General features: G+C 48.5%; 1 protein-coding gene across 1 annotated transcript in view; it reads right to left on the bottom strand.

The window, feature by feature from the left end:
- TMEM181 (transmembrane protein 181) overlaps nt 1-21,874 on the bottom strand; it is a 71,014-nt gene that overhangs the window by 23,893 nt on the left and 25,247 nt on the right. Inside the window, 1 exon segment of the mRNA XM_023514642.1 lies at nt 1,515-1,618. Coding sequence (XP_023370410.1) covers nt 1,515-1,618 — 104 coding nt within the window.

Consider the following 21,874-nt stretch of genomic DNA (forward strand, 5'->3'; position numbering starts at 1 on the left):
GACTACAGGCACCTGCCATAATGCCTGGCTAGTTTTTCTATTTTTAGTAGAGGCAGGGCCTTGCTCTTGAACTCTCGAGCTGAAGCGATCACCCACCTCGGCTCACATAGTGCTGGGATTATAGATATGAGCCACCGCACCTGGCTCTCGCTTTGTTTTCCCTGTATTTGTTTTCTATATGCCTCGTAGCCTTTTTATACTTTTTCTAACATCCTAAAATTTTAACATTCTAATTGAATTTAAACTAGCCTAATGTCAATAATATTCAAAACTCTGCTCTATTAATAAATTCATCTCCCCCCTTCAACTGTTAATGTCACAACTGGAACAAAGTTGTATCTTTATATATTAGTCTCTTAAATCACACAGAAAACAAAAAGTGGAGTTACATACCATTAAAATAGGACAAGTGTGGCTCTGTGCCTGTAGCTCAGTGGTTAGGGCACAGGCCACATACACCAGGGCTGGCGGGTTCAAACCTAGCCCAGGCCTGCTAAACAACGACAACTGCAACAACAACAACAAAAAATAGCCGCGCGTTGTGGTGGGCACCTGTAGTCCCAGCTACTTGGGAGGCTGAGGCAAAGGAATCACTTAAGCCCAAGAGTTTGAGGTTGCTATGAGCTGTAATGCCATGGCACTCTACCAAGGGTGACACAGTGAGACTCTGTCTCAAAAAAATAAATAAATTAAATAAGACAAGTGATTGCCCGTGTACTTCACCTTGACTCAGATCATACGGCTTCGAGTTACTGTCTAGTGTCCTTTCATTTTAGCAGTTCTTATAGGACAGATCTAGTGGTAACAAGTCCCTTAGCTTTTGTCCCTCCCCGTACCCACCCACAACTTTCACATGGCCTTTCTCCCCCATTAGGCAGAGGTTTAGGGGGTGAGATGGTACAAGGGGGCCCTGGTGCAGTGACTTGTTAGACATGTTTGCTTGGCCAATAAAAGATGCAGGGTCAAGGCGCCCCCTGCTACCATGCTGAGATGGGGCTCTGGGTGCCACACAGAGTGTGGCCTGGGTACTCGGGGCCCACTCACTGCACTTCCCTCAGAAGAAACAGAGGGAAAGGCTGGGATCCCTTTCCTTGCAAGGGTTCAGGGAGGGGAAGCACCCCCACACACACTGGACCCCTTGGCTGGCATGAGCAGCAGGTCCAGCTGGGGGGATGAAGAGCCACACACCAAGGCAGCTGTAAACAGCAAGGTGATTAAACGATTAAAAACTGGGCACCCGTAGCAGAGTGGTTGGTTATGGTGCCAGCCACATGCACTGAGGCTGGCAAGTTTAAACAGGCCTGGGCCAACTAAACAATGACAACTACAACAACAAAAAATAGCCAGGTGTTGTGGTGGGCACCTGTAGTCCCAGCTACTTGGGAGGATGAGGCAAGAGAATCACTCAAGCCCAAGAATTAGAGGTTACTATGAGTTGTGATGCCACAGCACTCTACCAAGGGTGACAGAGTGAGGCTCTGTCTCAAACAACAACAAGAAAAACTGGCCCTTACCTCTGATCCCGACGAACACGGTGAGCCCAAAACAGATGAAGAAGACGACAAACACGAGGACGAAGTGGCGCTTGGAGAGTGTGTAGAGTCGCATGGGCGCCAGCCTGGGGCAGAAGCCAGCTGGTGAGCAGAGGCAGGGGCACGGCCCAGGGTCCCCAAGCCAGCAATGCCACGCTGGCCACTCAGACTCCCATCTCCCCACCCCACCCCTCACTTCAGAAGTTGACCTGCTCTGAAATCAGGTGACCGCCCTGACCAAAGAGCCCTAACGGCCTCAGTGAGCACGTCAGGGAACAGATCATTCCTGCTGCTCCGTGGACAGGGTCCCAGCACGCTGGTCTGCATGGCAGGCCAGACCCAGCCCCCCACCCCCACCCCCACGCCCCGCGGTGCTGTGCTCATGCTTCACCATAGCACAGAGGTGGTGGCCGGCCCCCTCCATACACATCCACCTTCAGTGGGACCACTGAGGACCACCAACTACTCGCACACAAGCCCCAGCTTAACATGAGCTCCACAACTAGGCCCAGACTGGAGACTCCGAGCCTGACAGTGCCGCCCTTTGCCCCAGGGCCCCTCACTAGCCCACAGCCCAGTTTCCACCCAGCATCCACACAACTTCAAGCCGTCCCAGGAGAAGCCTCCTCAGACGCCCAGTTTCCTGAGATTTCCACCAACACAGAAAGCCCCAACCCTATCAAGGAAACTCCCCAAGCCCCATCAAGGCCCCTCCCAGTCTGGGTAGGAATCGTTTCTTTGAGAACTTCCTGTTCCAGGGGCCACAAACAAAAGATAAATCAGTAAAGGATCAGACAATAAATGCTTGTGGCTTTGCAGGCTTCAGGGTCTGTCACCAGACACAGCTCTGCCTTCTTAGCAGCAAAGTGTCACATGATATGTGAGGGTGGCTGTGTCCCAGACTTTACAAGGGAGGTGGTGAGCCTCTGGCCTGGCAGTTGGCTGACCCTTACCCTATACCCAGAAGAGGAGACCCACCAACCCAAAGGGACGAGATGTCTCCGGGTTTTGCTTTGCTTTCCATGTTCTCTGTAGTCCTTACATATCCTTGGAGGCTGAGACAAGCAGGAGGGAGTCTGACCATTTCTCACACCTAGACAGGTGGCAACAGACTCTGCCCCGGACCTGAGTAAAGGTTATGTTACTTTGTGGTTCAAAGCTCACACGGATGTGAGCACACACGCACTCTTTTGTACATCTAAGTCACCAGCAGAAAGTTGGCTGCTTGGCTAGATAGCAGCATCAGGGCAAAGGTGAGGCCTGTGAGTCACCACTGCTCAGACGTGGCTCTGTTGGCATGGAGCCTGCTCTCTCCAGCAGGGCTGTGAAGCCACCTGGACTGAAAACCAGTGAAGAGATAAAGAATGAGGCTCTTGGGCAGTACCCAAAGCTCAGTGGGTAGGGAGTGGGCCACATACACTGAGGCTGGTGGATTCAAACCCACCCAGGCCAGCTAAAACAACAGTAACAATGGCAACGACAACAAAAAAATAGCCAGGTGGGCTCAGCACCTGTGGCTCAGGTGGCTAAGGCGCCAGCCACGTACACCCAAGGTGGTGGGTTTGAATCCAGCCCGGCCCGCCAAACAACAATGACGGCTGCAATCAAAAAATAGCCGGGCATTGTGGCAGGCGCCTGTAGTCCCAGCTACTTGGGAGACAGAGGCAGGAGATTCGCTTGAGCCCAGGAGTTGGAGGTTGCTGTAAGCTGTGATGCCACGGCATTCTACCCAGGGGGACAGCTTGAGGCTCCTGTCTCAAAAAAAACAAAACAACAACAACAAAAAAATAGCCAGGCGTTGTGGTGGGCACCTGTAGTCCCAGCTACTTGGGAGGCTGAGGCAAAGGAATCACTTAAGCCCAAGAGTTTGAGGTTGCTGTGAGCTGTGATGCCACGGCACTCTACCCAGGGTGATAGCTTAAGATTCTGTCTCAGACAAAAAAATAGAACGAGGCTCTCAAGGTACCCTTGGGACTTGGTCCACATGCTTAACCACAAACCATCCTGCCAGGCCAAGAAGGGAGAGCTAGTGGAGTAAGTGGCCTGACCCCAACTCCAATCTGGGGCCTGATGGACCATGAGAGGCCTGGGAGCCTGAAAATGCTAAAGCTAGAAATGACCTCAGGGAAAAATCCCAACCCCTCCTTTGATTTACAGATGGGGAAACTGGAGACTGCATGTGCCCACGATGCCAAGTGCCCTTTGATGGCATCTGTGCTCCCCAGGAGGCTCCAGGTGACATTACCGCTGTTGGGATCCAACCCCCACTAATACCCCTAGGAACACCCTGTGCAATCAGAAAGCTGGTGCAGGAACAAGTGTCTCCTCTGTCCCTTCCCTGAATCCAGACACCAGGTCTGTCGTATAGCTTCTTAGCATAGTACGTGTAATATGTTTTTGTTTTAACACCCTGAGAGACTTAAGATTCTTGGCAGCCACACAGGGCATTTTCACAGTGAAGAAAACCACACCAAGCTGAGTGGACTTGGCACGGGGTGGGGGTGGGGCCCGGTCGGCAGTTCAGTTCCCGGTTCCACCAGCACCAGGACACGTGAGACACCACAGCAGGCAGGGAAAGAGTGCACAGAAACTCTCCGGCTCGCTTTGCCCCTCTTCTTTAAAGTGAAATATTCTCAAGCCCCTGGGAGGAGGCACGGCTCCAAGATGGAGCAACACAAGCTCTTCACAGCAGAGGCTGAAAGTGTGGAGGAAATTACATGGAAGGAGAGACAAACAGAATGTGTGTATTTTAAACTCTGATTTTTAAAACTCATTACTGGCCCCCTACAAGCACAGTTATTTAGCAGATGAGAAGGAATGCTGAAGAAAGACATTAGGAAAGGTCACAAGAGCACAGGACTGGATGTGTCCAGGGAACCACGGACCTAGACTCAGAAGCTCAATAAAACCCATCGTTTCCCCTCCTGAAGACATCCATGGAAGTCTTACTTCCTAGACATGTTCCTGGTTTAGCAATCAAGTCACTCACCTCAATGAAAAAAAGACACAGAGAAAGCAAAAGAACCCTTCTGCTTCAGCAAATGTAACAAAGGCGTAACTGCCCACCCGGCCCCAGGCTTGTTGAAGACATGGTGGGCAACTGGCCTTCATTCCCACCACCTGCTCCAGGGCTCTTGCTGTTCTCAACTTCCATTGTAAAGCTCCGAACCAAAAATCTAGAGACTTCTGAAGCCTCAGAACATTGTTGTATTTCAAATCATTCGTAGATCTTAAACTGACACTCACAGCCAAAACAACTAAACTTCAAGCAAGCCATGGAAAGAAAAGAGAAGGGACTGCAACTGCAGGTGTGGCCCAGCCACCTCCTGTCCTGCACTGGTTGCACATTCTGCTGAGAGGCTCACCTATCTCTAACAATTCAGACAACCAACGGCAAATCTCAGCTACCAGGGGCACCGCTGCCCTCTGACAGGACCATCAAAGGAGGAGATCTCTGTAAATGCTCAGAGGCACTACAGTGAGAATATGCTCGGTCTCCCAGGGAGAGGCCCGGAACCCCAAGGCTTGCCCTGCCCTCACCTCCACCTGTCCTTACTACACCCTCCAGCCCCAGCTTCCAGATGGTCCAGAGCTGAGTCTGTGGACTTAGCTGACCTCCTGCTGCTTCTGCCATGGCTCTCCCTGACTTCAGGAACCATCCTCAGTGCCCTGCCCACCCTGAGGAAGTCCTACAGCACTTCATGGTCAAAATGTTTAAAATTGAACTCATTAAAGAACAAAGTAATATAATGAATACCGGCTTCCACTCCCCACTTCGTGCAACCCGGCACCTCCCGGGGTGCCTCGTGTTTACCCCACACAGTCAGCAGCCAGGAAAAGGTGAGTCCTTGCCGCCCGGCTCCTCTCTACCCCAGCACACCACACCTGCTATCCAGGCCCCCGAGAATCTCACCAGAATCACTGCTGTCACCTCTAGGCTCACCTTCCTCTGTGGTTATTACAGCACTTTCAACAGCCTACCTTGCCCAGAAAGCCGACAGTGGCTCTCCACAGCCACTATCAGGGTCTCTCAGGTCCTTCCCATCCAACCTTCCTCCACCCTACAAGTGCCCTGCAGTCATCACAATACCCTCTGGGGTAGGTGCCATTATACCCCCATTCACAGATGAGAAAGCACAGACCCAGGAGGGTCAGGTAACTTGCCCTGGACCACAAAGCCATTAAGTGGCAACATTCAAATCCAAGCAGCAGACTCCATAAATTCAATTCTACCCTACCCTGTTTCCCAACACAGTGGAGCCAGACCCCAGGCTAGCCTACCCACACCTCCTTCTGCTGATCTGAAATGCTCTCTTCTCCCCTGCAAGTGACCCAAATCCTACCCAGGGTTCAGGGCTCACCTGTGTGTCCCACCTTCTCCTGAAGTACTCTCGGTTCTCTCACGGAATCCACAGTGTTAAACCACCACTGATGTAGTCCACACCACACAGCAGTGCATGATAGCTAAGCACTAAGCAGTCTATGTGGGCACCAGGCTTGGCACGTGGTAGGCCCTCAAAAAGCATCTGCTGAACTCAACTTGCACTGGCTATTTCCAAAGCATTCATGTAGTTCCCTCAAGTTGGTGGCACGATGCTAGAGAGCAGGGAAGGGGCTCCCCATTTCCCTGCCCAGGACAAGTCAAGCACACCAGCTGAGGAAATCTGTCTAGCTACCCAGGGCCGGAAGACTTCCCACAAAACTGCCGCTCTCAACGGTGTCGCTCTTTTTCTTGAAGAGACCGTATGTCAGTTGTCCTCTCCAGGCTCGTGCGTCTTTTCACACCAGGCATCTAATACCCATACCAGAAAATTCTAGCCTCGTTGGAAGCACCAGGCCCTTAGAAGATCTTTCAAATGCAATGAAACAGACTGTTCCCCGAGAGTCCCTTGGACTCCCTGGGCCCCCTCTAAATTAATTTCACTTTTGTGGGTGCTTTCAAACATTCAGACATATTTCCTAGAGAAACTAGAAAGAAATGCCTTTAATAGAACACCTACTCCTAAAATTGAAGCCATGATCCAAATTGTTGTAAGCCCTGCCTTCCCATCTTTATGAATATTTATAACCATTCCCAAGGGACTGCTTCCAAGTAAGGTGGAGTCTGTGGTGACATCCAATTTGCAAGAAAAAATAGTTAAAAACTGTCCAGCAGGGCTCTCCCCAGCCAAATACTCCGTTGTCTACCCGGGATAGGCCCACGGCCTGCTCTGCCTCCCTTCCCTCCACTCTCACTCCCCTGGCGATCTCATCCTCTCTCAGGCTTGAGGGGCACAGTAGGTGAGAACAAGTCCTTTATATCTTAGCCCAGCCACTCCCCTCAAGTCCGGACCCCAGCAAACTGCCCACACCACACCTCCAGGACGTCTCAGACCAAAGCCCCGATCTTCCTCCTGACCTGCCGCACTTCTGGACATGGCAAATCAGCCTTCTGCCATACAGGTGAATAGCCCCAGATGGAGAATGGAAAGATAGGCCCATGTCTGTCTCAGTGACCCAGAGCCAGATTAACCCTGGCCATGCCCCACCTCAACTTCTGGAGAGACAAGATCAGTCCCCTGTTGTTCAAGCCTTTTTTTTTTTTTTTTTTAAGAGACAGAGTCTCACTTTATCGCCCTGCGTAGAGTGGTGTCACAGCTCACAGCAACCACCAATTCCTGGGCTTAGGTGATTCTTTTGCCTCAGTCTCCTGAGTAGCTGGGACTACAAGTGCCTGCCAGAACACCTGGCTATTTTTTTTGTTGCAGTTTGGCCGGGGCTGGGTTCAAACCCGCCACCCTCAGTATATGGGGCCAGCACACTACCCACTGAGCCACAGGCGCTGCCCTCAAGCCACTTTTTAAGAACTCATCTACTAAAACCAGAAGCTTCCCATGGATACACAAACTCAAAAAAACAAAATTTAAAATGAAACTCAATATACAAAGTCACACAGCATGGGAAACCTCCCATCTCAAGGCATCTGGAATTGTCCTTTTCAGAATGTGAGACCAGCCACCTGCCATGGATCCCTGCCTCCCACACTCCAGGCAGCCATCCTGCTTTAGACTGTCCCCAACCACTTCCAGAGACAAGGTAAGAGAGAGACGGTATGCGAACTTGGTTCAGGATTTTATGGTGGGTGCTCAGTGGTTCACCCACATCCACAGCTCCTCCCAACCTGGGGCCCCTAGCCCTGGTCGCCCTGTGTCAGCTCTAAGCCCTAGAAATGGCAGGCACCCAGTAACACTTGATTCGTTTCCACTCCTCCCTAGTGTTACCTATTTTCCTTCACATTCTACTAGCACTACTTTCCTCGGTAGGTAAATCACTGACTACTGAATTGCAAAATGTAACTTTTTTCTGCCAGTGTTGCCTTTCAATGCTGTTTGTGACCCTGCAAACAGGCCAAAGCAGCTCTAAGCTGCCTCTGACCAGGCAGCCTTCTCCCTGTGACCAGGTCCCTGAGACAGCACATGCTAGGTCAGCATGCCCCCTTCTACCTGCTCAGCCACCCAGGAAGCCCATGTCCCCATGAGGCCTGCTGAGTGCTTTGGAACCACAGCCACCAGCTGCTCTGCCCACACTCAGTGCTTCTCAACCCGGTCTGGCCTCCTACAAAGTCACTACCAGAGCACTGGGAAGGGCAGGCGGAGAGCCCAGCTCTCAGCAGGCCTGATGAGCAGAATGACCACAAAATGGACAGACCTGGGTTAGCAGAGAACAGGGACCAACACCTCAAGGCACTGTCTTTAAACAATACAGGTAAAGGAAGAAAAACCAGGTACAAACAGTGTGTGCTTTTTACAGAAGCCAGCGACACCAGTGTACCCAGCAGGGCAGGAGAAAACCTCACCCAGGACGCCAAGCGTGTCAGAAAGACAAAGTTTATCTCATCTCACCAAGTCCCTAAGACAGCAGGCAGGGAAGCATCAAAGTATTTAAGAGTTACAGATTTTGCTACTTATGCAACTTATACCTAGACTTCCTGCTTTCTTCGAAGTTAAGACTTAGGATCTGAGGAGTAGAAAAGAACTTTAAATTCCCAGCCTGTTCTCACATTTAAGGTTTTTTAAAATCTGTACAAAAATAATTTCTCCTCCTTTGGTCCAAAGTACCAGCCTGAAGCCTGCTGGCCTGCTCCCTACTTCCCGGCCATACGACTGTGGATAAGCTAAATAGCTTTCCAGGGCCTCAGTTTCCTCAGCAAGACGTGGGTGCAGTTGACTTACAGGGTTGCCAGGGGGAAAAGTGAAAAAGGAAGGTGCTTAGAACAGCCAGACATGCAGTAAGAACTCAGTCGTCTGGTCACCAGAAGTAAGAGTTACTCTTCATCTCCTTTCTCTACTTTTCTTTCTTTTTTTTTTTTTTTTGCAGTTTTTGGCCAGGGCTGGGTTTGACCCCGCCACCTCTACCATATGGGGCCTGCACCCTATTCCTTTGAGCCACAGCCTCTACTTTTCATTTTCAAAACCATCTCAGGGCCAGGTGTGGTGGCTGTAATCCTAGCACTCTGGGAGATGGAGGTGGGTGGATCACCTGAGCTCAAGAGTTCGAGACCAGCCTGAGCAAGAATGAAACCCCATCTCTAAAAAATTGGCACCTGTGATTCAAAGGAGTAGGGTACCAGCCCAGGTTCAAACCCAGCCCTGGCCAAAAACTGCAAAAAAAAAAAAAAGCTAGGTGTTGTAGCAAGCGACTGTAGTCCCAGCTACTTGGGAGGCTGAGGCAAGAGAATTGCTTAAACCCAAGAGTTCAAGGTTGCTTTGGGCTATGATGTCACAGCACTCTATCATGGGTAACAAAGTTAGACTCTGTCTAAAAAAACTTTAAAAAGAAAAAAAACGATCTCAATCTTCTCTCTAACATCTTATGAAGATGTGACGTCTCCTCTCCTTGAGCCTTCCACTGGTTGGAGGACAGGCAGGAGCTGGCGTTTCTTGACACCTACCAGGCTAGGAGCTTCCCTGTGGGACAGTCTATCAGCCCATTCTACACATGAGAAAACAGAGGCCATGATAGGGGAGATGCACCCACTGAGGTCCCAGGCAGCAGGAAGCAGAAGTGGGATGTTAACCCACAAACCCACACCCAGCACATGGGGAGTAGGGTGGGAACGGAGGCCTACTACACTCTCATACTCACTCTTAGGCCCCGCACCAAAATTTCAAGTAACCTACTACCATATAATGAGTTTTTCAGAGGAAATTTCAGAGGGGAAGGACAGATCAGAATCTGAAATTTCAATCAGCTAAGTTGAATATATTACAAATAATTTCTTTAGCTACTAAAAATTAAGTAGGCTTCAAAAAATTGTTCATTATGTGAATATTCAAGGCCCAACCCTTTCAAAACACAATTGAGTGAACAAGGTCAACTCTTCAAGGAGCCGAGAGTTCATGCACATCCTTTCCAGGCCAAGAGCCCAGTGACTCACAACCAGGAGCATGCTGGTTAGGTCATCAAATACCCTGCCCAGGCCACAGGGAACAAGGAAGCAGACCAAACTTGGGCCAGCCTATGGAGCAGTACTCCAGCCACACTCCAGACAGCGCGGACTGGCAGCTAAGGACTTGGGCTTTGGGGGTGACTGCTTGGGCCTCTCCTTCACCAACCAGCAGGGTGATGAGGGACAAGTTACTCGACCTCTCAAGACCTCCAGTTCCTAAACTGTAAACTTCGAGGAAGTGAGGAACCCTCCACCTAGCACTGCTGTAGTAATTACAAGAGTTGTTACAGGAAAGCTCTTGCCGAGGCCCCTCACTGCCAGCTGATGCTCAGAGGGCAGAGGGCAGTGGTCAGGAGCATGGGCTCCACAGCCAGACCCCCAGGCTTCAGTCTCAGCTCTGAGACTTACTAGCTGTGACCCTGAGAAATGCATTGGACTTCTTCCTACCTCAGTTTCCTCATTTGTAAGATAAGAAAGTTCCTCACGGATACCATGAGGATTCCACAAAGAGAGGTATGTAAAGTGCTTACTATGGTACCTGTACACGTAAACAATCAAGCAGTTATCTTCTATTATTTCTGGAGATTATTTTGGTTCGGGGGGGGGGAATTATTCTAAGACACACAGTCCTAAATAACTCTTTGGCTGCATGATTAGGATAACAACCAAAGCCTGGCGTCCCCTCAAGTAGTAAGAGAAGCCAACCTCAGACCCTGAAACTGTATCAGGGCTCCCCAGGGCTTAAGTTATCTGCCCCAGGCTTTGCTGCTGGGAGAGGAGGGTTTCAAGCAACACACTTCTACACCTAAATGGCCCTAGGGGGAAAGAGACATGTAAAATACTTTAAAAACTGGTTTGAAGTGCCAAGCAAGAGTCAACTTTATTTAAATTTGCAGAAAAATGCTACAGTGAGACCAGTGACAAATGAACGTGAGAAAGTCTCATGTCTGTGTGGCCCTGTGGCTGGAACAGGAAGTCACATTACAAATGTTTGAGACACGTCCTCAAACTCCTGGCATCTCTCCCATCACCTGGCCTTATCTTAGAAGTAATGGAGTTTGCAGGAAACGTAGAACTGAGAACTCTTTCTTCTAACTGGTTATCTAGTTATGATCAGTGATGGCTTTACACTCTGTTGCCCCGGCTGGAGTGCAGTGGCAGGATTACAGCTCACAACAGCCTCCTCAAACTCATGGCTCAAGTGATCTTCCTGCCTCAGCTTCCTGAGACCCAGCTACGGGCACCACCACCACATCCAGCCTCTCTTGCCTTTTTTAGGAGAGTAGGATAGGGAGGTGGCAAGGGCCAGGATCTGTAGTGGGACAGTCGCCTTCCGTCTTCCAAGCAGCTCTCTCTCTCTCATTCTCTCCACCCCTTCTCTTACCACTGTGCCCACCTCCAGACAGCCATATCACACACACCCCTCCTCTTGCTAAATACTCCTGAGGCACTAAGCTCCTACTGCACAGTCGGGACACTCTAAAGTCAAGCTGTGATGTTCCTTCGTTCTGGCACCCCATCTTGTGCCAGACAGCAGACTCCAGCAGGAGACCCAGAGCCCCATCCAGGCTGAAGTCCACACCACCTCACACTCCCAGCCTCTGTCTTTCCTGCCAGAAGAGCTAACAACAGTAGGGCCACTGAGCAGATCCAAGATAAAGTATATGACAGGACCTCCTAAAACACCCAGCTGTCACTCTGCTACAAGTCATAGCTTCACACCCCTAGCACCCTTCCTTCAGTATTCCAAGCAGTGCTATTCACATACATACCGCCCCCTGGAGTTGTGCAGAAGCAGTATGGTTAACCCACCTCCACCTGCCTTTCAATTAAAAGAAAGACCTCTAAATATTCACCTAGATCTGACATTTTATGTCAATCTAGTTTCCCAAGATACGCTCAAGTAACCCACCAAAGTCAGAAACTTCTAAGGAAGCAGAAGGGGGAAAAATACCCTCCGTCACAAATGCTTGCATTAGGGCAACACCCCTGGATGGTACTTCTCTGACTATGTCCACGGTCAGAAAAGTCAATAGAGATGCAACGCACAACCTTTCTGCCCAGAAAGCGACCAATCCCGGCTGGGGCTGCCTTCAATGCGGAAGCCTGCCCTCCAAACCTTCAGTAACAGGCGACAGGCGCTGCTCCGCGCCGCAGGGGCTGCGGACACCACTCATCAGCACTTTCTGCAGCTCTGCTCGGCGCTAAGCCTCTTTTTAACTGTCTCCTTTTCCGGATGCCCCCAGGGAGACACGCAAGCTGCTCCGTGGCATCAAAAGGAAGCTTTAGAGGTGGCGTCCATGGGGCTCTAGACAGGTTTTTCCTCATAAAACCCCCTAACTTCACGGAGGTTCAGGGCCAAAAGAGGTTCTTAAGGCCCAAAGGAAGCAGATTGTAAAACTCGTAAAACGCGGCATCCCAGAGACGCAAGAGGGCTGTGCGGCTCCCACATGTCACCATCCCCACCGCCTCGGAAGAGAACTCTCCGTCCCGGCGCTCGGCCAGAGCGCTGGGGGCCCAGCGGGGCGGAAGGGGCGCCTCACTCAAAGCCGAGCGGCGGCGGAAGGGACCTCCCTCGGTCGCCCCCGGGCCGGCCGGGCAGGGCGGGCGCGTCCCCGGCTCCCCCGGCTCCCGGCTGGTCGCCCGGCCGCGAAACCCCGCCCCCGTCTCCGCCGAGCCCCCGCAGCGCCCCCTTCCCGGTCCCCAGCTCCACGTGGGTGCCCGGAGCCCAGGAGCCCTGACTTCTCCCGCCCGCCCGCGCCCGGCACTCACGGCTCCATCTCGGCGCCCCGGGCCCTGGGCCCCGGCCCCCGCGCCCCAAGCCCGACCCGCGCCGCGAAGCAGCCGCAGCCGGAGCGACTGCGGCCCCCGGGCGGCCGGCCACGGACAACTCATCAGAGCGCGACGCCGCGCGGTCACGTGCGCGGAAGCGGCGGGCGCGGGGAGGGCCCCACGGGAGGACCCGGCTCCGCGCGCCGCAGCACCCACGCCGGCCCCCAGCTGGGGCTTACAGCCGAGGGAACCACGGACTTGACCGACCCCTAGTCCCTAGGGAGGGAGACGGCACATTGATTCCCTCACTCTCCTGCCTTCAGAGCTGGGCATGAACGCCCGGCAGTTTTCTGCGGGTGTCTGCATTTTTCTCGGGGGCAGGAACTATAACATTCCATATTCCCAAAGGAGCTTTTGACGTAAAACGATTAAAAGCCAGGGCGAGCTTTCGCCACCCTAAGTGGTGACAGGAGAGCTTTCCCAGCTCTTGCTGGTAGCTTCTCCGGCCAAGCCTTTTCTAGATTACAGGGACCCACAGTGCGCAGGTTTGCCATCCCAGGCCCTGGCCCTCAGGAAGGATGCGTGTGGGTCCTGCATACCTTGAGCTGAAAATATAGTTCCTAGTGCAAGTCCAGGTTCTGCAATAGGAGTGTGTCTCCGAGGCCCCTACAAGGGTGTGACCAGATCAGCTGACTTTCAAAAGCACTTTCTTGATTTAGGCTCTTGGCTCACAGTTCTAAGTTTTCTGTAATATAGAAAGGATGACAGCCAAGATTTGGATATTCTGAGATTCTCTTTGGAACATTAGTCAAAATATTCCTGTCCCCACGTTTCTGTGGGTTTAAAGACAAGAGGAAAATAAAGGACTCTCAAGCTTCTTTTTTAATGTGTCCTCCTTCATTCTCTAAGCTGTCAACAAGCTTCCTGTTGTCAGGAAAGTGTCAACTTGAATAAGAAACAGGTTGTGCCCTCAAGGAGCTTACAGGCAAAATCAATTATCAAAAATAAGTGTGACAAGCACAGATTGGTACAGAGAGGAAGGGCACCCAAGTCAGCGGCAGCGGGGGAGGTAGAGGAGGGGAGAATTTGTGGTGTTGGGCTGAATCCAGAGAGTGAGGTGGAAATTAGGAAGTTGGAAGGGAAGGGGGAGATGCCAATCAAAGAAACAGCCTGAGTCAGGATACCAAATACTAATGACAAATTCCATTAGCACTCGGAACCCTAAACAGCAATTCTTAAAAGAGTGACAAAAGATTATTTCTCAAATTGTTTTCATATGCCACTAGGAGGGAAAGGTCTCTTCATAACAGGAACACTGGGGAACACAAACTCTAGTGTCTGCAGGGGCAGGCAGGTAGCAGGGGTTCAGGTCAGGGGATGTTATAAACAACAACCCACGCAACATCTGAACAGGCGGCTGCCACTCAGGGCTTTGAAGGAATGTGAGCCCATCGCCTCAAAAGTCTGACTTCCAACATGAATTTTCATGTGATACCTTCTGTTAAATTACACTTAGGCCTAAAGATGCCTGTATGCTTAAGCATTTACATGAGGAACTGCAGCCTGGCATAGTACATAAATAACTGACAACCTAATTTAGGAGTTTACTTTTGTAACAAACCGCTGGGTCTCAGCCAATTGCAGGGGCTGAACTCCAGTCAGTCCCAGGTGGCCAGCAGATTCAAATAAGCAAAACACTGGGCCTTAACCAGTAAAGCTGTCTCTGAATGTCACCTCCACTTTCTGTCATAAATGGTCCCTGAACCACGTCGCAGTTTGGGAGTTCTTTGTACCCATTCTAGTTCTGAGGGCTGCCTGATTCTAGAATCATGAATGAAGCCAACTTTATACTTAAGTTATTGTAATTTTGTCTTTGACATTTCCAACTCTAAAATGTTGGAATTGAATTTGAAAAAAAGAAATTAAACCATGGGAGAACTAAACAAAATGCATTTGCTGCCCATATTTGCTCAGTGGCAACTAATTCCCCCTCCAATCCAGAGCAGCTTTACGATATAGAAATCCCTGCTTCAGGACCCTGTCAGTTGCCTCGTCTTTCCTGAGACATCTCTGGCGAGAAAGAACTCTGACCCTCAGCCCTCTCTGCTTTGACATGGATACAAACCATCACCTCATAACTCCCTCCCACCTCCATCTGCCCCCCTGCATCACCCAGGTCAGCTTGAGCCCTCTCTCCTGACCCTCCTTCAAGATGTGAACGGCAACTGCATCCCCCTGGCCTCGTCATCACAAATAAATGACTTTCTCATTTATTTGTTCCTCAAACATTAACTGAGCACTCCATGTGTTACAGGCAGTCCTCTCAGCTCTAGAAACACAACATAAATAGAGAAAGTTCTCCTGGGATTTATCTTCCCATCAAGGACAAATAATAACCCAAATAGTTACTTAATTGCAAGTGTGATAGAAATGGAATAAAGATGCTGTGACCATGTGTAAGACAAGGTGAGAGGGACCCATCATCTCCTGGCCTACAAGAAGGCTGGTCTGATCTATCAGCCACTTCTTTCATGAGATATTTTGAGATTCCTCAGTGTTCCCTTCCAGGTCCTCTCCTCTGAGCCTCTGTGGGAAAAGTTTCCTCCTGCAGTTCAGATGAGCTTCATTTCAGATGAGGTGTGTATCAGCGGAGGAGTTCGTGTCTTGGCAGCTGCAATCCACTCAGCCCCTTGTTCCATTCTCCTGAAGTGTCCTTTGCTCTCCACTCTTTGTGTCATAAAAACAACCATCACTGGGCGGCACCTGTGGCTCAGTGAGTAAGGCGCCGGCCCCATGTACCAAGGGTGGTGGGTTTGAACCTAGCCCGGCCAAACTGCAACCAAAAATAGCTGGGCGTTGTGGTGAGCACCTGTAGTCCCAGCTACTCGAGAGGCTGAGGCAAGAGAATTGCCTAAGCCCAAGAGCTGGAGGTTGCTGTGGGCTGTGACACTACAGCATTCTACCAAGGGCGACAGAATGAGACTCTGTCTCTAAAATAAATAAATAACCAGCATTTGCTGAGCACCTGCAAAGCTTAAGACCCTGAGCCAATGCATTCTCTTAATGCCTTGACAAGTTATAAGTGGTCATTATCCTTATTTTATGGATAGGAAACTGAGGCCTAAAATGGCAAGAACCCAGGATGACCAACCTCAAGCCCATGCTCTTCCAGGGCCAGTGCCTGAAGGCTGATCAATGCAGCAGGGACATGGGGGGCAGCAGGGGCTGGGTCTCTTTAGCCCACACTTTTAAACTCTATTCTTAAAAACCCTTCTAAAGTCCACATTTACCATGTTCATAGCATTCCCCAGTGACGCCATTTAACTGGGAAGTTGGATCCATGTGCATATATGTATTTGAAACTCCCCCTTATTCCAAAATGAATTTAAAGCATCAGAAATTATACTTGATCTTAACCAAAAGGCTGAGAAGTGATAAGGCATCAGAAATTACATTTCTATTCTAAAAATTATTTCCTATTCTTAGAAATCCCTACTCATACCTAATGTTCATTTCATTTTCTGAGGGATAGAAAACCATCCTTTAATTTCATTCTAGAATACAAACGAAGTCAAATCCACCAGTTCTTAATTCGCTGACTCCTACTTGCTGTTATTTGTCAAAGTTGATAACTCACGAGTCTCATTTGCAAATATTCTTCATACCCTAGTAATGAATTGTTTGTTCCAAGGGGACTCAAACTCACTTCCTAATTTAACAACTAACATTTGTCTAGCATTTTGGAGATTCACCTCTGTGTTCTCTTCACCTGTCACAGTAATGTCACTAATGAATAAGGCTATTGTTCCTGGAACACTCGCAGTCCAGTTGGGCACTGAGTTAGACAGGAACAAAACAGAAAGAGTGGATTCTAATTCATTGTCCTGGTCTGCTAGGGCTGCCATACGAAATGCCACAGATAGGGTGGCTCACACAATAGAAGTTTATGTCTCACAGGTCTGGAGGCTAAAAGTCTAAGATTAGGGTTCTGGCCAATTCGGTTTCTGGGAACAGCTTTCTTCCTGGTGTGCAGCAGGCTGCCTTATCACTGTGTGTGTGTGAGCTCTCTGGTATCAATTCTTCTAAGGCCAATAATCCTATCAGATCAGGGTCCCGCCCATGACCTCATTTAATCTTCACTACTTTCTTACTCCGAATACAGCCACACCAGGGGTAAGGGCTTTAATGTATGGATTGGGGGGGGCACAAACATCCACAACACTCATAAATGGAAGATTTCCTAAAAGGGAAAACTGACCTACATGTTCCACATAGATAATGTAGAAGAATTCTGTACCAACTTTAATTTTCTACTCTTCATTCCAAGGCAGGAAAATCTCATAGTTTGCCCTTCCCGTGAAGCACAGTTGTAATTGACGATGGTTGACATTAGAGACAGCACTTGGCCTGTGGTTTGGATAGCTCCTAGATGCCCATCTTCAGCGGACTCATCCTCTCTCCAATAAGCAGAGCATGAACCGAGGTGCCTCCTCTGTGGCTCAGTTCTGTCCCATGCTGCCTACCCCTGTCATTTGAAGGGCTGGCCCACTTGCTGCAGCAGACGTGGGAGCTTGCTTCTTAGTGGCTTCTTAACTCAAAGAACTGATCACTAGAAGGCAGAGTCTCACTCTTACTCGATACTTCAAATGCTTTATCTTGCTCATCAAGCTCAGTAACACGAGGCACACAGGCATTCTTCTCAGTGGTTACTGACAGTCTAAGAGTGTTACGTGTATTTTTGTTTTCTTGTCAGAGTCCAGGTTCCCAGGATTTATCACTGTATAACAAACCACCCTAAAATGCAGTAGCTCTACTAGTTGCCTATTGCTACATAACAAGTTACCCCCAAACTTGGTGAATTAAAAAGTTTGTTATCTCAATCTCTGTACATCAGGAGTCTGAGGCAGTTTAACCAAGTCCTGTGGCTCATGCAACCGAGGTGTCAGCTGCCTGCTGTCATCTCCAGACATGACTGGGAGGATCCACATCCAAGCTCACACAGGTGGTTGCTGGTTCCGCTGTTGTGGCTTCTCTCTATTCTCTGCCATGCTCTCCACGGGGCAACTACAACTTGATAGCTTTGCGATTATGAGCAAGTAGGGAAAACCCAAGCGTGAGGGCAAGACATAAGTCACAATCTTTCGTAACCTAATCTCACAAGTGACACCCATCACTTTGGATTTATTCTGTTTTTCAGAAGCAAATCACAAGGTCCATCCCAAGTCAAGAGCTAGCAAGTCACGCTAGGGCATGAATACCTGAAGGGAAGGGAACGCCTGGTCATATTTATGCCACCTGCAACAGTGGCTTGAAAAAGCTTTTATTATTTTTCCCATAGTTCTGTGTGTTGACTGAGCTCAGATGGGCAGTTCTTGCTCGAAGTCTCTCTTGAGAATACAGATAGATGATGCTGGTGGCTGCAGTCATCTCAAGGCTCAACTTTGATGCTGTATTAGTCCATTTTGTGTTGCTATAGCAAAATACTTGAGGCTGGGCTGGGTAATTTATAAAGAAATAAATTATTGTTTATTTGGCTCAGGATTCTGGTGGCTGGAAGGTTCACGATTAGACTACTATATCCAGTGAGAGCTTCAGGCTGCTTCTGCTCATGGTGGAAAGAGGAAGGAAGGGGACTGGGCGAGATCACATGGTGAGTGAGGAACTGAGGGAGCCAGACTCTTTAACAACTGGCTCTTAGCCATGCTCCACGGCTCATCCGTGTAATCCCAGCACATTGTGAGTTCAAGGCTGGAGGATCACTTGAGGCCAGGAGCTCAAGACCAGTCTGGGCAACATACTGAAACCCTGTCTCTACAAAAAGAAAAAATTTTTTTAATGATTGAGGCATGGTGGCATGCAGGTGTAGTTCTAGCTACGCGTGAAGCCAAGTTGGGAGGATCATTTGTATGCCCATGAGTTTCAGTGAACAGTAAACTAAGATCACACCACTGTACTCCAGCCTGGGTGACAAAGCAAGACTAGCTCTTAAAAAAGAAAACAACAAAAAAACCCCCAATATTGCAGGAAGCAGGTGATGCATTCTCAAGAGAGCAAGCATTCACACACACCCCCACTGAGGGGTTTATCAGTTCATGAGGGATCTACTCATAATCCAAACATCTCCCACTAAGCCCAACCTTCCAACATTGCCACATTGGGGATCAAATTTCAATATGACTTTTGGCAAGGCCAGGACAAACCTCATCCAAACTGTAGCAGCTGGAGATCCAAAATGGCACCTTCACTTGCACGTCTGGTGCCTGAGTGGGATGGCTGGCAGCTAGGGGCAGTTTCTCCCTGTGTGGCTTTTCTAAATGGCTAGCTTGGGCTTGCTTATAGTAGACACTCAGACTTCCAAGGTAGTGGTTGATTTCTTCTAGAATGAATGTTCTAACATACCTGGGCAGAAAATACAGGCTTCTTATGACCCAACCTCTGACATCATTCAGCATCACATGTGTTGGTAAAAAGAAAGTCAAGACTAGCTCAGAGTCCAAGGGGAAGGGAAGAAAAAAGAGCATGAATCTTGGGAAGTGTGTCACCTTTGGAGATTACCTACCCTGAAAGCTGTCAGAATTAAATTCATTTGTGTTTTAAAAAAGAAGACCCAACAGGTCAGACACTGTGGCTCATGCCTGTAATCTCGGCCCTCTGGGAGGCTGAGGCAGGTGGATTGCTCAAGCTCAGGAGTTGGAGATCAGCCTGAGCAACAGTGAGACCCTATCTCTACTAAAAATAGAAAAACTAGCAGGGTGTAGAGGTGCTGTAATCCCAGCTACTTGGGAGGCTGGGACAAGAGAGTTGCTTGAGCCCAGGGTGATAGACTCTGTCTCAAAATTTAAAAAAAATGGTGTCAGAAGTGAGATCTGGAAAAGAATCATTATTGGAAGGAACTGATGATTCTTGGAACCAGTGAATCACTTGAGCCCTTTGAGCTCTCTGCTTCTTCCTTTTATGCTGTTGTGAGCCCATCTCTTTTAGTAGAGACTTCTTTATACTATTTGAGATTAATTTTGGTGATAAGGTCATCTTAAGAAAGGAGCTTACATCCCTCCTGGGATGATAAAAGACTTCTTGTCTTTTCTGAAAAGTCCTTTTTATTATAAAGACTTTCTGGTTTGAGTATCGTGGTTTCTATAGAACTTAAATTCTGTCTCTGAGACATGTCTTTTCTGGTGAATTTACTTTTGGTTCTTTCTGTGTGCCAAATTTACGGTTTTGTTTGATCTGCACACCTGGGTTAAAATTTCTGTGAACACTCTGATTTTGGTTTAGTTACGTGTGTCTGTGAGTAATTTGGTTTGTTTCCCTTGCTTGTTTCAAAAATCTTCCAAGCGCAAATAAACATTCTAAGTAGTGGGCACAGGATGGCTAAAATTAAAAGCCACTAGGGGGGTCACTACCTTTTAAAACACTGATCCAAACCTAAACATTCTCTGACAGAATTCATAGAATTTTCTTTGCTCTCCAGAGATTAATAAAAAATAGAATGAGACAATCAAACATTGTCATGCCAAGCTTCCTGGGAGTCCAGCTGGCAACATAGTAAGGCTTTTTCCCATGCGCATTTTTAAACTAACGAGTGAATTACATCAAAGAAAATACAGAGTTCAAATGATCATCATCCAAACTCTCTAAAAGAAAAAAAAAAAAAAAACCCTCCAGCTGGAAGAGTTGACATGTACAGACTTCTAAGTTCTCTATCTCCATTTTTTTGTTTGTTTGTTTACTTTAAATCTGCTGACTTTTCTACTGGAGTTGAGACAGAACTCAGGGCTTATGGCATTCCACCTAAGATTTTTTTTAAAGGTTTTTAAGAGTTTTCAAATAAATTTTTTATAAATTACAATAGCTCCATGGTGGCCAGGCGTGATGTCTCTTGCCTGCAATCCTAGCACTCTGGGAAGCTGAGGCAGGTGGATCACATGAGCTCAGGAATTCAAGACCAGCTTGAACAAGGGCAGAGGTTGTTGTGGAGGGTGCCTGTAGTTCCAGCTACTCAGGAAGCTGAAGCAAGAGGATCACTGGAGCCCAAGAGTTTGAGATTCCTGTGAGCTATGATGCCATGACATTCTACCAAGGGCAGCAAAGTGAGACTCTGTCTCAAAACTAACAAACAACAAAAACAATAGCTCCATGGTAAGCAACAATCTAGACCTAAGAAACCCCTTTCTTAATGTAAATTTGTTTGCCTGACTAACAACTGCTGCCTTAGGGTGAAAGAAAGTTAACCGTAGGATTGACGGTATGAAAGAGAAAAACCTAGATTAAGTGTTTATAAAAGTTAGGCTTTCAGATCAAACAGGAGGAAATCTTGAGCTCAAAGCAATAATATAAAGTATCTCTGTGTGGCATAAAAATTGATTTGTCTGCCACACAGGGGCCAAAAGATAAACCCGGTCCAGTGATTCCCAGCCCACATGGACTAGTCAAGCAAACAAGGCCGGCAAACAAAAGATAGATTTGTTACCAGTTTGAAGCTATTTGGAGATTTTGTTTACCTTACACAAGTCAGCCGGTCTTAACTAAAATTAAATTGAAAATTTAACCCTAAACTCATTTAAAACTGAAAAAAGAAAAGAAAAAGAAAAAAAAGGTAAAGAAAAATTTTTTTGGGGGAGAGACAGAGTCTTTATCACCCTCGGTAGAGTGCTGTGGCATCAACACAGCTCACAGCAACCTCCAACTCCTGGGTTTAGGGGATTCTCTTGCCTCAGCCTCCTGAGTAGCTGACTATAGGTGCCCACCACAACACCTGGCTGTTTTTTGTTGCAGTTTGGCTGGGGCCGGGTTTGAACCCGCCACCCTTGGTGAATGGGGCTGGTGCCCTATCCACTGAGCCACAGGCACTGCCAGGTAAATACATTTTTACAAACCAAACTACTTTACCAAAATTTTGGTCCACAGTCTTCATTAGATTAACTATCTAGATAATTAAAGTTTAGCCATGTGAATAAATCCCAATTTTGTCAAAAATACAATTTGTATCCATCTTTTATAAACTGGTAAGGTTGTATGTTTTACTATCTCATGACCAAAAAAAAAAATTTTTTTTTGAGACAGAGCCTCAAGCTGTCCCCCTGGGTAGAGTGCTATGGCTTCACTGCTCACAGCAACCTCCAACTCCTGGGCTCAAGCGAGT

This window comes from Otolemur garnettii, unplaced genomic scaffold (assembly GCF_000181295.1).
Source record: "Otolemur garnettii isolate 467f Iridium unplaced genomic scaffold, OtoGar3 scaffold00056, whole genome shotgun sequence".
NCBI classification, from domain to species: domain Eukaryota; kingdom Metazoa; phylum Chordata; class Mammalia; order Primates; family Galagidae; genus Otolemur; species Otolemur garnettii.